The sequence below is a fragment of the Mastacembelus armatus genome, chromosome 6 (assembly GCF_900324485.2).
Source record: "Mastacembelus armatus chromosome 6, fMasArm1.2, whole genome shotgun sequence".
Classification (NCBI taxonomy): Eukaryota; Metazoa; Chordata; class Actinopteri; order Synbranchiformes; family Mastacembelidae; genus Mastacembelus; species Mastacembelus armatus.
In genome coordinates, this window is record NC_046638.1 from 7,725,165 (window position 1) to 7,742,211 (window position 17,047).

At 40.8% G+C, this 17,047-nt stretch overlaps 1 protein-coding gene across 3 annotated transcripts in view; it reads right to left on the reverse strand.

Moving 5' to 3' along the window:
- pde3a (phosphodiesterase 3A, cGMP-inhibited) overlaps positions 1 to 11,284 on the reverse strand; it is a 79,868-nt gene extending 68,584 nt beyond the window's left edge. For 2 of the 3 annotated variants that reach the window (XM_026310967.1, XM_026310966.1), the window contains exon 1: positions 2,637 to 4,469. In XM_026310967.1, coding sequence (XP_026166752.1) covers positions 2,637 to 3,554 — 918 coding nt within the window. In that variant the 5' untranslated portion in view covers positions 3,555 to 4,469. Of the gene's footprint in view, positions 1 to 2,636; positions 4,470 to 10,121 lie in introns of those variants that run through there. The other variant, XM_033325250.1, reaches the window with a different exon arrangement.
- Positions 11,285 to 17,047: the final 5,763 nt, after the last annotated feature.

Genomic DNA, 17,047 nt, shown 5'->3' on the forward strand with positions numbered 1-17,047 from the left:
CATGCTTCTCTCACTGCTTCTTAAAAACATCATAACTCTAATAAACAAAGCAAAAGGGCAAAACTGTTAAAACATCATTTAGCCCCTTTAGGTCATGTAACTAAGAAGCACTACCTGGAAAATTGCAGCCACCGTCCAGTAAACCTATATGTCCTCCAGGCAGAGTCAGTTAGACACTTCATGCTGTCTGCAGACATCTCCACTGTCCTCATCTCCATATGGTGGTTGAATTGTGAACCCACCCCCAACCCCCCACCCCCCTCAAACATGTGTCTGACCACACTTAGGGAGGCCAGAATGAGCAAGGTGATGACTAGTGTGGGTCACGATGGGCTTGTTTACACATTACAGACCACACAGACAAGACACGCTTAAGACAGAGCATATGTACACCATGTGTGTCTCAATTACAGACAGGCCAACTGCTAAGCACCATCGCCAGAGATGACAGAATATGGTAGATCACTAGAATTGGGTTTTGTTACACAAAATCTATGTTTTTAACCTTAGTTTCACATACTAGTGTATGAAGACAGTCAAAACTGCTCTCTTTACACGCCACAACAAAAACATGCAATAGAGAATGTCTCTCAGCAGAGGGCTCCAACCTGGTCGAGGTGACAGAGCACGAGAGCCACAGATGTTCCAAATGTCTGCATCTTTGCAGGATTGTCTACTCTGTCTGGTCCTACCATCCAATTTAGCTTTTATTGAAGCACTGCTGCCAGAAAAAAAAAATCCTAAAGCAAACCAAAACATGTTAATTGCAGTAGCTGCATGAATGAGAGCTGTTTACGACTAATGTCTTGCTTTTAAGGGCTGTTTTTATTGTTCTTTAAGTAACTCCTTCTTGAATCCTTTAAAGTAATGGGGTCTGAATCTAAATGGGATGGTATACCTCCTAATATGTTTTTTTTTTTTTTTTTTCACATTTGGTGTCTTTGAAATAGGGCATTGCTTTAGTGCTTTTATTACAGCTTGGTTGTCAAATGCCTGTGTTCACTCTTACAATAATGAAACGGTTAGATCATATGATCACAGAGTATGAGATCATAGACAGAAGATTTAACTAAATTAACACAACAAAAACCACATGAACACCAGTAAATATGGAATGTGATGTTTTCTTGGTGTATGTAAAGAAATATTTACAAGAATGAAAAAAATAACATTTTCTTTCCCTCACTTACAGCATTGCTCTTTACAACACAAAACTTACTGCCATCTGTACTAATGTTTGTTTGTAGCCATAGACTAACAATATAAATTATATGGTTAAACATTTTCCAGCTCATCACTCATCCGAAAACATCATATGCCTCCGCACTCTGTTACTGCAAATCAACAGCTGTAGATCAAGTTAATAAAAACTGACTGTGACACTTGAATAACATCTGATTGAGACATCAGACCTACATCATAATAAAGTGTAAACTTTAAAATATCTAAGAGTCTTTTCATATCCGATTTGGGTATGGTGTATGTTTGTGTGTGTGTGTGTGTGTGTGTGTGAGACCACAAAGAAAGCAAACATGCACACTACAACGCTGACTAGCCTTGAGAGCTTAGGGCATCTTTCAAGTGGCCGGGCCAATGCTGCAGCCTCTCATCTCCCAACCTAACCACACTCACAGGTCACAACTAGAGCTTTGATCACTCCAGAGTCTGTTTCCCATTTACATGCCTGGCAAACTAATTGATTTTCCATACGGAGGACTAAGGAGCTGATATCAGTTTGGTTGAGTGAACCCCCCCCCCCATTGCTTCTTAACACACCTATGCATGTGTGTCCGTATCAAAAGTGGTTTAACAAGCGGAGCTGTGACATTCCTGGGATTTAATGACAGCAAGCCCAATAAGTGATGGAGAGCAAGTGGCATTAAAGTCTAGGAGAAAAAAAGATAAAAATGCATTTGTCAGCTTTGTGGCAGTGGCTCTGAGATCATCTGGGGAAAATGTTTGATATAAATAATTAGGGATGTGATGAATCACTGACATTGTATCCTTAGCTGCCCTTTCTCATCAGCACTTAAAAGCACTGTTTCAAAAATAGCATACCTTTAGCGACAAAATCCTAAATTTGGTTCTTTATTTTCAAATGACAGAAGTAGTTGCAAATATCCTGTATGTGTCCACATGAATTGAAAGCATCACTTTGCTCTGATGGGTGCACAGCTTGAAAATTTGAGTATAAATTAAATATATCTTTTTTTAAAAAACCTATAAGCTATTATATAAACAGAATCTAAGTTAGAAAAAAAATATCATAGACCTTTGTTATTGCATGTTTTAGTTCCTGTGGCTGCAAGTGGTTCTACAGAATATGACAAGATTTTAGTCCATGGCTGATATATGCATCTCAGGACAAATCAGAAATCAAAGCACACCAAGCAAATCCAGTTACAGGATATGTTTTAAAACTACCTACCGTTCAATATCATGTACACTCCTTAACAGTAATTCTAATACTGATAAAGTAATACTGAATATTAGAATCGGTCATAAAAGGTCAACAGTCCTTATTTTACTGTCACTGGCTCTGTCCTGGCTTCTCATCGCCTCAGACCCAAAACTCGTCATTGGAAGATGAAAACAAGCCACAAATACAGGAGCTGAATGAGGCAGAAACTTCTTACCTGGTCCCTCTGGATGCATGGCAGAGAGGTCCGGCGATGTGACTTACTGTTGGACTGACTGTGTGCCATGTCTGAGGCTATTACAGAACTGGACCTCCTGCGCCTTTTAAATACAGGGATCTCTTCCCTGGCTCCAGTCACGGGGGTGCAGCCCTCCTTGTGTCTCCCTTGGTTGGGAAGGAGCTTATCCGCATACCTCGCCAGCAGGATTCCCAGAACTCCAACCAGGTATGCGACGTACGGTCTCCAAGTGGCCCGTACTTTATGCAGCGAGAAAAGTGAAATAGTCCTGACTATGCTGATGAAAACGATCACAGATATGCCCTGGTTGAGCCGCGCTACCATGAGTGCACCGGTGGTCACGCAGACGAGCACAACCACGGCCGCTGTGGTGGATGAAAACAGTTGCTCATCTGTCCCGTCCAGGAGAGACCACGCCGCTGCTTCGCCCAGGTGGCACAAGGTTAGAAGGGAGAGGGCGGTCTGGATTAGAACCCCACAGCGGACTAAGTACACACCGACCCAGAAGAAGGCACATAGGAGGGTGAACAATGGCGAAACCACGCTCCAGCAAGTTTGCAACAGCTCCGCCGCGCAGCCTGTAACGAAGTGAAGGGGAGACGATGAATGCGAGAGTCTGTTGTCAGCGCTGCCACTGCTGGCCTCAGCTTTCCAGTCTGCACATTTGACCAACAGAGCGAGAAAAAGCGAAAGCGACCCCACGCACACAGCACTTCGGAGTCTCTGGGAACTCCATATTTTAGTGAACATTAGCCTCACCCACGACTCGCAGACCCGGTCACGGCACAGTGGAATGACACATGTTTTCACATAACCGTTGCGATCCGGTGCGCTGAAGCGTTTTTCGTAGCTGCTGCTCTGCGTACCGGTACAGTCTGATTCTGCAGGCATCGCCATCACTCATGGCAGATATGAAGTATGAGGAAGTCTATAATGCATCTATAGTAGTGTGGTCATGGGACAGGAGATGAGTTAATGACAAAACAAACATCATTCATTGTACGCACAATGAAAAAGCACGACGGATGCGCACAGATGAGTCTCCATTTACGCATGGGGATGTGCTGCCACTGAACGCGTTTACATTTGCTTTTTCAGGTGCGGGGTTGAGAAACTGCTGCCCCGAAAACAGCATGAGACGAGCCCGAGCGACAAAGTAACTCAGATGTTAACACAGATCTAGGGCACCGCTTCGCTGCACACACGCGTCCTGCTCTGCCCTCCTTTCTGACGCACCGTCTCTTTTGACTTCTGTTGTCATTCTCTTCTCTTTGTGGCTCCGCGACCCGGGTCCGCGCAGCGACGGTCTTTGCAAAACATTAGTCCCGTGTTCCGTGAACGTTCAGCAAGAACCCGCTCTGTGTGTCCATTGTTTGTCCACTTCCCGGTTTCTCATTAAATAGCAGGAGCTGCCGCTGCTTTCGAGGATAAACGTGCTGAAGAATTTTAGGATGTTTGAGTTAGTGCCCGTCTGGGGTTTGGAGGGACAAATCCTAAGTGTTTGTCAAAAGCTCTTCGACCAGCCGCGCATCTCAGCTCATTCACACCCCCGAGTTCCCGACTCCTCACAGGGAGCAAGAGATTGCAGCAGTAGAGAGACCCCCAAATCCTTCCTCAGCCAGCCCAGCAGGCGTTGTCCTCACTAGGTCTGACTTTTGTTTAGATTTTTCTCTTTCAAACATTCCAATACCTTTTTTTTTGGTAAAATATATTTAATATTCTGTTTTATAATTCCAGCTGCAGTAAAGCCAGTTTTAGTATATAATTTGTTTGACCTACATTTTCCTATCTGAGTGGAATGAATGTGGTGTATTTAGGAACAAACGTTTTAGGCCATGTTTTGTCTCTGTGGGTGCCTGTTGATTTTGTGATTTCAGTCTAAGATTTTTTGCAAACCACAGGGCTTCAAACTTCTTTGACAAGAATTCTTTTTTTTTTCTTTTTTTTTTTTACTCTGAGAGAAGTTTCTGGATGCTGACAAAAGAAACGGCACAGCTGTATCTTAAATAGTCTTGTGGTTGCCCACCCCTCCACCACCTTGACCCCTAATGTCCTGACTCCAACCGGTCATTGAAATATTCCTTCCACTTTGGGTGCCACTGATAATGTGTGTCATCATGGTGGAAGGATTTCATCAGTGTTTCAGCACACAGGTCTCCCTTGTGCATAAATACACGTGTTCCCTCAACTGTCAGTGTATCTCTTTCATGTGATTTAGGTGGATATGTGCACCATATGGAAATATACAGACCTCTAAAAATAAGAAAGCACATGTAATCTCAGGTCATGTTAGCTGATGCACATATACAGACACTGTATAAACAGCATGTAGCCTCAACTCTAATTCTCTTTTATACTGTACATTTAAACCTGAACCTGTTTAACGTTCGTTTTTTCCCCCCACAGCATTTATATGCAGACATGCCATGCTCCGGTTGTCGTAGCTCCATGTCCGAAATCCAGAGATAGGTCAGCACAACTCTTTCTATCCACTGGTGAAGACGGAGTCCTGTGTATCCTTTGTCAGCTGTGATTAGCAGGAAGCAGGGGAGGAGAAGAAACGCTAACAGAGAGTGATAGGAGCAGGAGGAGGCCAAGTCCTGTCCATCATCCCTCAGCACATGCTCACTGAGAGCCAGACTTCCCTTTCAATGCAGCGTGTCATACAGGACAGCTCAGTGGCTCCAAGTGTGTGCAGATTTCTGCGACATCTGTTTTTCTCACCTTATCAGAGCCCACAGGTAACGTCTCTTTGGAAGAGTTGATTCACGACCGCTACATCTCAGTGGTTTATTTCACGGGTGACAGGAACAGAAACATTCCCTCTTCACAAAGTGGAGATAAGAGTGAAACAAAAGAGAGAGAAAATGAAGTTGGAGAGAAAACAGGAATATACAGTAAAAAACATTCTTTTTACTTGCAGCGTATGCCAGTGCACTTATGTTGTGACATTGTTGGTCCTCTTTAAGATTTTCAGAGAAAAATTTATTTTGTGGGGCAGAAGGTTGTCTAAACAATATGTGGTAATATACAGTAATATAAAATGATGCCAAAAGAGAAAAATTAGTTATGCCACTTGTGGTATTATTGGAACAACCCCAGTGATATTGGAACTGAAAACTAACAGAACCTCATCTTAACGTGCTTCTTTTCTACTATGAAAATCAAAACTTCTTAGAATCATTATATCCCTCCGTAAACCATTGCACACAGCAATTCAGGACAAGATCATTGTGAAATTTGTTGGTTGTCTCTAAAAACGGGTCTAGAGGCCATTCTGAAATTACCCGTAAGAATTTTAATGACTTGGGAATGCACACGTAACCATCTTACCCAATTTGGCAATGACACGGTCCATTGTAAAAGAGGAATCTTTTATGAGGAGCAATTCATCAGACATCTGGTTTGGATGTTGCATTGAGGACAGGGAGGGGGGACAGTCATCAGATGTGACCTCGCTTACACCTGCTCTGTCAGCTGCAGCCCCGAGGCTGATCACACCTGAATTGTGAATGTCCAAAGGCCAGTTTTTACAGAGATGTTTACCATTAAACCACTGCACCCTGCAGCCTCCAGGCTCTGCTCATTTCCAATAAAAACAATGAATTTATGACATACCTCTCACATGATATACAGTTCAGGGAAATCAGGTTGTTAACAGCTTTGAAAGACCTTAAATGCAATAAGACTACTGTATACTGTATGCATTGAGCATCTGTTTGTTTGAACATACTTTAGCAGTAACTGTAATGAGGCACAAAAAGCAGATTAAACAGACTGATACATCAAATACAGTCTGATTCAGATTTGAAGGACTGTGGAACTTGAGGAAAAAAGGAACATGCAGCTGAATGGAGTGTCTGAAACAAGAGCAAGATCCATCACATGTTTACCAGCCCTCATGGGCAGTGGTCGGCTCACGGCCAAGTTTCCACTGAGGTGCTGTGGACACCCATCTCCACCCACACACACACACACACAAACACAGAAATGCCACCTTCCTCTTACAGATAGACCTGCACGTGCACACACATCCTGACAGTTAGTTATCAATCCATACATGTGCACACCGAACTGTTGGCCACACAAAGCAACTGATGACATCACGTTCAGCATAAGGGAACTGTAATAGGCATTTTTCACATTTTGCTAAAATTTTATAGTCCCAGTAATAACTCGATTACTATAGAAAATAATCTGCAGATTAGCTGATACATTATGAAAATAACCCATTGCTTGCAGTTACCCAATGAAATATGACAAAGAATGAGCATTGGAAGCCCCTTCTCTAGCTTAAACAATGCTTAACCTATCATGTGGCCCCATAGAGGGTTATCAGGCCATGCGGTCATAAACCTTCAAGGCCCCACAATGAGTGGTACTATTCCCCAACCCTAACCTCTCATAAAATGCACATTCAAGGATTTCATGGACACCACTTCAGAATGTGGGCATGCAGGCCATCCTGTTGGTTAAGACCAAGAGGTACAGTTCAGTACAGCCTAGGAGAGAGGCTTTGTCTGCCACCTTCCTGCAGGCTCTCCAAACATATCGCACTGTAACAGTGTATCTAAAACAAAAGTTATAAAACACAGCACTAAAAGAGGTGTCAACATGCATGTGTAAACTAAAGCAAACAAACAGACTAAGGGTTTTTAATTAAAAAAATGATTACATGCAAAGCACTGGTAATAACAGTCCAATAATATTGTATAATATATAATGGTATAAAGTTCTCAGGGTGCAGGAACTATACTTGTATTTCTGCAGTGTGGTATAACTATGTTTACTTAAGTAATAGAGCTGATTAATTTTCTCCAGCACTACATAAAAAACACAATTATACATTTTTAGAATGTCATGATATAGTCATCATCAGCCTAAACTCTCTGGTGTGATCTTCAGGTAAAACAGTTTTGTGTATACACATCCAAATATTCACAGAGCATGTGCACACTAACAAGGCTCAGTTTTGGGAGAATGATGGGGAAGAATATTGGGATTGAATTAAAAGACGGGCGTGTGGGTGGGAGCTCTGCGGGCAAAGAAAGAGAAAGTTGAAACACTGCCTCAGATGAATAATGCAATTCCAAGGTTTGAGTGGGAAAGAAGCCACACATGTTATTGCATATATATTCAGGGGAGTTAGGAAAGTTGCATGAGTGAGTTTTGAATATTTCAAATCAAAGTTTTCAAAGCTGTTTTGCCACTGCAGTTTGCTCAGACCATGTGGCAGTTTGAGGGTGTGGGATGTGGTGCATGTCTTAGACACTAGATATCTGCCTGAGCCTGGAATTTATGCTAACCTAGGGAAACTGCAGAAACTATTATATATTTATATTTCTGGCTTTCTTGTTCAGTGGAATACAGATTTACTTCTTAAGACTTCTCAAATAATGCAAAATAAAACTGTAGATTATGGTTTGACACACCAGGCAGCCCAGTGTAATAGGTCTGTGTTTGTTCACAGCATGCCAGGAAAAACACTGGCCATCCACCTTGTATGAGAGTTGTCCAGCACACAAAAGTCAGCTTTCATATGGGCATCTGGGCCAGACGAGAAAAGCCAAGGGGGCTGACTGCTCACTTTTATTTTTTCGACGTCAGTTTGCATGTTTTCCTAAACATGAAGAAAGCTGTTGGGAGCTCAGGCTCAGAAACAGATCCTTAGGCTCTATTCACTTTTCAGGGAAACAGGGGGTCATGGGTAAAGTGCTTCACGGCAACTTTCCAGTCGGGAAAAAGGATGAAGGTAATGGACAACCTTCTCAAAAAGCATAATCGCAAACAACAATCAAACAAATTCTTATTGACTGCAACATACTACTGCCATGTTCCACTTGTTTATCTGTAACAATCCTCAAATGGAATGATCACTGTCAGAAAAACACACTCCTTTCTTAAAGAAAGAATGTGGGTCTGGACCCTTGCCATAGGGAGTCTTTTCCTCCGGCTCCAAAACAGCCGGGCCAATCACAGCCGTTCATCTGCAATGGGGCGGGCTTTATGTATGACTTGTTCATAATGTTTCTCAATACCAGTCCCAGGTCTGCAAACAACTGGCTTTTGCCAGTTTGTTCAAAAAATATGCACAGAACTGGTGCTAACATCGTGTATTCTCATGTTTTTATAGCAAAAACAGCAACAGTCATTCACTAGCATCTCTACTCTACCACACACCCTTTGCCGGTCTCACTGTCGCTTTGTTTGTGTCATATTGTTTGTTTCTCGGATTGTTTTTTTTTCTGCATCCATTGGCCTGCCCCCTGGAAATTGATCTGAACCTAAGAGATTCCAGGCTAAGTCTTTGTATAGAATAGGAAAAGAGTTAGTCTGGTTGGCCAGGCTATCCGTTTTTAAAAATAATTTTCAGCTAAAGGATCACAGCAACCTTTATGGGGTCACATGCTGATGAAAGTCATTCCATGCTGAGTGGATGAACTCAAAAATGCATGACTGTCAAAGCTAAAAACAACCCTGCTTGTCATACCTTGAGTGATTCACATTTTAAAGACCAGTTTTCACTTTGCCATAGCAATAAAATGTGATTTGCAAACTGCTGAACGAAGTCAGGAACTAACTGGTGAACACAGTGCAAAGAATTTGCAGCTAAAAAGGCAGACATTTTCTTCAGAAGCTGGTAGAGGCCAAAATAAGAGCTAAAAGAGAGGAAGTGTTGCATTCAGCACAACTCCAAATGAAGGGAAACGTTGGACCATGCTTCAGTGTGTGGTGTATAAATAAGTAACTACTGGTAACAAGAAGGACGATAACGTGTTAAAGTTGTGTACGGAAGTTGTTTCTGTTGCCCCTCGGGAAGCCGGAAAAATCAGTAGATGCAGGTCAACATATTTCACAAGACTAAACGGACGGTGTATCCTGTCTGAACGTCTCCACTTCTAGTTGGGTAGTGCTGCCTTTTGATGTTTGAGCCTCATGTTACTTTACATACAAATTATCCCAACATATTCCAGCCAGTGAAGTTTACAGCTTTTAAATTCAGGAAAGCAGAGCACTTGCAGTGATGCTCTTTAACAGCAGATACCCTGAGATCCAAAGCTTAAGTAATATTTCAGTGACAGTGCCTCGGCTGGCTGGCCACTTTATTCTCTTGGGGTGCAAAAATGCTGTGGGAGAATGTGTCTGGCTGCTTACAAAGGTCTTCATACACAGAAGAATCTGAAGTACATGCTATTGGTCTTTTACATGCCAGACACAAACAATGATTAACGATGAAAACCTACGGAACAATTTAGGGTACCACTCAGGATCAGCCAACAGCTGTGGGCTTTCAGTGAAGCATTTAAGTCAACTTTCCTCTCCTCGGGCCAAATTCTCCAAACTTCGGCAGACCTTCATAAAAGTCAGTTTTTCTGAATCACTTGTCAGGTGATTTACGGTAAAATGCGATTTTGTGCTGTTATAAAAAGAGAAGAATGAGATTTCAGCTTGAAGAGGGCTGACTTATGAGGCGTTGGCGACAAGGACAGGAGACAGCAGAGAGGCAAACTGGCACCTAAACAGAAACTGAGGCAGAGAGAAGACAGGACACTGCAGCAGACTTCCTGTCCCCAAGTAAGCAGCAGCAGCAGAAGCAGACTTGGCCTCATACTGGCTTTGTCCAATCAGTTTGCATTTCACATGGCTGGTCTTCATCTTTAGATTCTGACAGCCCCTCTCCCTTTCTGTTTTTTTGTAAATTTTATTTGGGACAGAGGCTTTTAAGCTGCCATGTATCCCCCGCTGTTTGTACCGTTTATCCTGGTTGTCATCACAGAACATGGCGCCGGCACGCCAGGCTGTTCTTGGACAAAAGAAGACGAGGAAGTGATCCATAAAGTGTGTGGCCCCTCAAGAGGAAGCAGGCTGATTCAGGCCTCAATTTACAAACTTTCACTCTCCACTCTTGTTCCCCAGTCTATCAATAACATTTTATGGGAAACACCTACAGGGTTGATACCTTAAACAAAGACTTTTAAGGCAAAGTTTTAGCTCTTAACTAGAGAATATAAAGCATCTCCACCCCTTCACTTTTCTCCCATCATCAGCTAAGGAGGACAAAGTTAAAATCTCCCATTTAGAACAGTGTGAGGGCAGTTTTGTAGACGGCAATAGACTTTAAAAAGCCCTATTTAGTCTTCTCAGTGGCCGTTTGACGTCATTTAATGGAGGAAAGGCTGTCTTAAGTAAACTGACAAAAATGAGAAACCTCTCTAACAGCTTACAGTTGTCATCTGGCTAAGCCTTAGCATTGTAAACATCAGGAGAAAATTGTACGTGATCCTTGCTGCTCACAAGCCTCTGCTGAGAATGCACCATATTGTGCTATAAGTTAACTTTTTAACCCTGCAGAATTTGAATAGGGGATTTTTCACACACTGCCAAGGTGCACAGAGGAGAGAAATCAATCAAAACAATGTAAAAATTCCAGCAACACCTCCTGTGTAAAGAAATTGTGGACTTTGTCAGTGTCACTTCAGAATTTCAAATTATATTAATTATCTACCTCATGAGACGAGGATATTTTTCTTACTACATAATACCTTAAAAGCCTATTATATCCTCACTGATCCAAGCACATATATCAAACAGGACATAAAACATCATGATGACACTGATAAGTGAAAGCCTGACCACAGCAGGAAAAATCGAGTACTTAGCTTTGAAATTCCAGATGTGCTGTAGATCTTGACTGAAAGGGTGGAGGGGGGAGGGGGGGCTAGGGCCTGTATATCTTTGTAGTTTTAGTTTATATTTCCTGTAAAAGAAAAAGAGAAAACATAATTATTTTGTCCAACGCTCAAGAGACATTTAAAAAGGTTTTGGCCAGAGGTTCAAAGTTGGCACAGGAACAGAACTTGTTTAATTTACTACAAAACCCCAGATTTCAGTTGCTGTATTTTAGGACAAAAATTGTAAAAGTTAATTTTCTTGAATCAAAACTGTAATCTTTGTCTTCCTTTTTTACTGGAAATTACGTTTTCTCTCACTCCTCTTGTGTTAAGTGTGAAAAAAAGATTTTCACTGGGAGTGTTCAATAATTAAGGTGCTAAAATGCCATGTGGTTAAAGATTTAAGGCTTTCCACCCTCAGCCCTTTGCTAGACTTGTGCACCTCACTGTTTTCTCACTATCTTTTCATTTCAGTGTCTGTGGATGTTGTTTCATCTCGCAACCTAAAGAGGACACAAATAATATTGGTGTCACACACAACTAAAAGGAAAAAAAAACTATCTAAAAAAAAACTATCTATCATTTTGACTTATTGTGCAATTTCTGTCCAAAGTTGTCCCCCCCCCAATATTTGACTGTTTAATGATTTATTCGTTGGAATCATGTCACAAGCTCATTTCTATTTGACTTTGGCAAAATATATTGGATTTTCCAATATCTAAGATAAAACACATTATTGGATGTAATAATTTAAATATAGCAAACAAATACTGTGTCCTGCATCAAAAGCACTTAAATTAAAAATTGAAAAAATTCACTGGAAAAACTGAACAGGAGAGGTGATGGGAACTGCTGAAGTGTGTCCTGTCCCTGTGGTATCAGATTAAGGGTTTAATGACTTCCAAAGGCCCAGGTCATTTCCTGTCTGTACTTCCTAACGCTGAGACACATGTGTGTAGCACTTGGACTTTCCCTGCAGCACTCCACTCTGCTTAGCCTGTTTGCTGGGGACAGGGCTTCCATGTAGCGCAAGCGGTGAAAGCTCTCTCAGACAGACCAAACCAACTCTGATCTAATCTGTGATGTGCAAAAAAAAAAAAAAACCCCAAAACCCACTAGAGCTTGTTACAACTCCAGTGCACAAAGAAAGTGCTCCTTCCTCTACACATGCACTCTGATTTTGTCTCACTAGCTTGATAAGCCTTCAGACTAGGGATCCAAAGATAAAGAGAACATATGCATGTGGATGGGATGTGCAGTATGAGAATGAATGTAAGTATGGTCAAGCCTGCGGCTGTATTGCATGTGTACGAGAGCATCTTCCATTCGTTTCTATGTACAGCTGAGAGCACATGCACATCATGTTTGGCTGATACAGCAGGCGCACCATCTGGGAAGAACATACTCAGTATTTTCAACTTTCCTTGGCTGGATATTTTGCTGATCCATAATGACTGGCAGAGACGCTGTATGGAGTTTCCATTGCACAGGAGGAGACTCACTTGCTGTGTAGTGTGCTCTGTAGGAGACACTGATTTCATTTGATTTCATTCATTGACCTTGGGATGACACACCGTAAGTCTTTAAAAAAAGCACATACAGTCCCTAGTGTAGACATTGAACATATACACACCACAGATTTATTATACTCATTTAAAAATAACCTGAAGTCACTGCCAGTGTCCATCAGTCAAATGGAAGTTGGACTGTAGCCGATGAAATCATCTTTTTTTCCGGCTCTGCATTGCATGTATTTGATTTAGCAACACACTGGTAAAAGCATTAAGCAATCCATTTGATTTAACATGCAGAAAAATGACTTAATATTTGTCCAATCAGAAGAAGTACAACTGCACATACCCTTTTAATATATAGTCATTTTTAATAAAAACATTTAAACGCACTTGGAATAGGAATTTTGAATATGAAGAAAAATATCCAGGCAAGCAAGTGTAAGTGTAAGACACGTACAGTGATGCCAAGAAGAGGTTTTTGTGTGCCAATATGCTTGTCAACATGTTGTTGCTGCCTTCATAAGAAGAATATTAGCGTCTTCTTTTCTGTGTATTTTTATAGACATGACACTGCTTCCACATTTAGGCCCTGGGATCCAGTCTACCCTTCTGCTCTCAGGTTCATTACTGGAGATAATTACAATACTCACCACAGCATTTTATAGAAAAAGGTTGGTTGGTCTTCCCTTACTAGGAGACATAATAACCACTGGCATTTATTTATCTACAAATCCCCCCGTCAGAAAATTGCCATCTAATATCTATTTCTGGATCTCTGGTCAACACTTAACTCGCTTCAGTGCTGTGGTGTGTCAGGAGCCCATACTAGGAGTGATCTAGTACAGACGCTTTTAAAAATCAAAGCGTACTTCTCTTTAACTTCGCACAACAATAGCCACAGCATAATTACAGATACTGTCATTTCTGTGACCGAGTCTGATTGTTCTGATTGTTAATCCAGAATCCAGCTTTTGATGTTATTTTATCTGAAAGGTTTCAGTGTAACTGTAACTGCAACTGCTGAAAAACAGTATGCTGAGCTAACCCAGCTTGTGTAAATAAGGGTTAAACTAAATCAGATTCAATGTACTTTGAACAATGTACTTTAAACTGCGGGAACAAAAACAAGACTTTTTTTGACCTGGCTTCAGCTCCTTTCCTGCACTCGCTGTGGCTCTTCAGCTCATATAACAGCAGCTGGTAACGTGAGTTGAAAGCACCAAGTTCAGTCAACCGAGGGCCAGTGTGTCTGCAGCAAGAATGAACAGCGCTTGTGCGAATACGAGAAACAGAGGACTGAGGTTATATATCTTGAATAGGATGGTAGCTGACCCTCTTTTAGTACTCTCATGGCTTACTACATGCAACACACACGCAGTAAAGAGGATATACACTGTACACTACTGTGTATGCCACTTCACTGAAGTAATGCTGGTTAATATAGTATACAATGTAATTAGACTAGTATTAGTTACAGTTTGTGAGCTAAGTTACAAATAGTGTGGTTTCTAAATCTTCTTAATATGTGATTCAGGTGTATGACGTTGATGAAGCAACATAAAGAAACACAAATCTGTGTGTGTCACTTCTTATCCAAATTACCTTGTTCACCTGCAATATACAGTCCATCCTGATGAATCAGTAGCAAAACCAGGACTCAAACTAACAATTACATTCATCATTAAGTGATTTTCCAATTATTTATTGATTACTACATAATTGAATTAATCTTATGGTCTATTAAATGTCAGAAAATAATGAAAAATGACCATCACAATATCCCAAAAGCTCAGGTTTACAGATCTATAGCACTGTACAGAACAGAAAAACCGATAAAACAAAAATATTTACAGAAAACGTCCAGGAGCTGGATTGTAAATCTAAACCATGGTAGGCCTGTTACCATACTAAGTCGACACAGAGGCATTTTCAATTTAGAGGTCGCAGCTAAGAGAGTTCAGTCAGGATTACCAAGACTTAATTAAGATTAATTATAACATTTATTCCTCTCCACTTAGTATATAAATCAAGTGTGACAGCACAGTATTGAGTAGTCGCAGGGCTGGTTGGTTTTGCTATAGTGAGCTGACATCCACACAATAGGCCTCTCAAGGCAGGTGGTTTTAGGCTACAGGGATTTTGACAGGCTCCATTAGCCAACACTTGACTGTGACACTGAGGAGTGAACGCAGACTAGAGCTCCCAGCCCCCCCTGGGTCCTGTTTACTTTTCACTCCACACTAAACGATAGTCTATCTGACTGTGTAAGATATGGTCAGCAACACTGCTGGACACCCACAGTGTGATACACACATAAAACAATAGAACAGCAGAATAGGAAACTCATAAGAATAATCTATGTCAGATATACTGTAAGACAAAATGTGTCCCTCTTACCAACTTAAAACTATTTTAAAACTATTTACCACTTTGTATAAATGCAAATAACAGTTTTAATGGATAATACATAATAAAGATAATTTGTAAGCTTTTATTACATACTGTATATAAACACTTCTGTAATTTGACACATTTCTTGTGTATGATCCTGCATTTGCAGGAGGGCCATTCAAACTCAGCTTGGGGAGCCACCGGCCACCCCGCCACCCCGGCCACCCCGGCCACCCCGGCCACCCCGGCCACCCCGGCCACCCCGGCCACCCCACCAGTGTTTTTCTGTTTTTAGGGCCAAATCTAAAGGGGAAACTTTTCATCTGGCATGTGTCTGTGCAGTAATCAACAAATGAATCTGTTTAGTTAGAAATGTACAATTAGGTATTTGAGCATTTTATAAAAGACTAGATTTATAACTGGGAAAAGACCAAATATTGAAAGTGAATAAGATAAAGTCAAAGGATGCAGGTGATTTTTTCCCCCTTTAATGTAATTTATCTTAGAATTAAACAAAACCAAGAGCCTTTACTTCTCAGCTGAGCTAAATAAGGATCAGCCTGAATGAAACAAAAAGCAGGGAGTCCACATTTTACCGAGACTTGGATGGAGCTGTCTTGGCACCCAGTGTCTCCCTGACCGTCAGCACAGAGGCTGAACATCCAATACCACAGTGCATTTAAGGCTGCAGTGACACTGACACAACTGAAAATGAAAAGAACTGACAGATGGGGATTAATGCAGGGGGGATTTGACGATCATAGTCACCTCAATCATTATGAAATACACTTCTTGTTAAAGCTGATATTTTTCTTTTCAAATTTCCATGTGAATTCAAAACATTTCAGATTAAAAACCATGCCTGAAGAGAGATTTTCACCTTCAGTGAAGACATGCCAGTGTCCCTTCATTTGAAAATCCATTAAATTCTGCAGATAGTTTATTATGGGAATTAGAGGAGGGTGTCACATAGGCCACGGAAAATGTACTGTCAGCAGCTGCTGTGCTGCAAATGTCTAAGACAAAAACAATACAAGTCAGGTACAGATACAATTAGGGCTGCACCTAACAATTATATTCTTTATAGATTAACCCGCAAATATGAATCCTTTCATCTCTAAAATCTAAAAAAAATATTTCTATGAAGTCATTAAATTACCAGTTTTATCTGACTATTTGCCCATAGATGTGCAAAGTAGTAAAATAGATTAACAGAGATTAAAACAAATTCATTTACTATTCTACCACAAAGGATTAGTCAGTAAATCAATGTATCCACCAAAAGGAAGGTAATCATCAACAATTTTGTTCACTGATTAATTACTTAAGCAAGTTTCAAGAAAAATTCATGAAAACAAAAATATTTGCTGTCACCTAGGATGATAAATACAATACATTAGAATAATGGACTAAGATAAACATGAAGATGTTGCCTTCGAATCTGTTAAATTGTAATAGAGTTGAGATTTTTCCACAATTTTCTGACAAAGAAAAAACAATGTGGAGATAAATGAATGATGCAAATAATTGTTAATTGCACCCTAGAACACATTTATTGTTAAGCATTAGCCTTATGAGATTTATTGTAAATAGCCTCAGATGTCTCTCATAAAGTACAGTGTAAAAACAGAAGCTGATGTAGGTGACCTAGAAGCTTTTTAGTACATAAAAAAATACCTATCAGGGATATAACAGCTTTGTTCTTTGTGCCTGTGAATGAAGAAGAGATTAATAAGCAGTCTCTAAGAGATTATCAATTTCAACATACCAGCAGCCACACCGCAGTACTACACACTGCACGACATCACTTGCA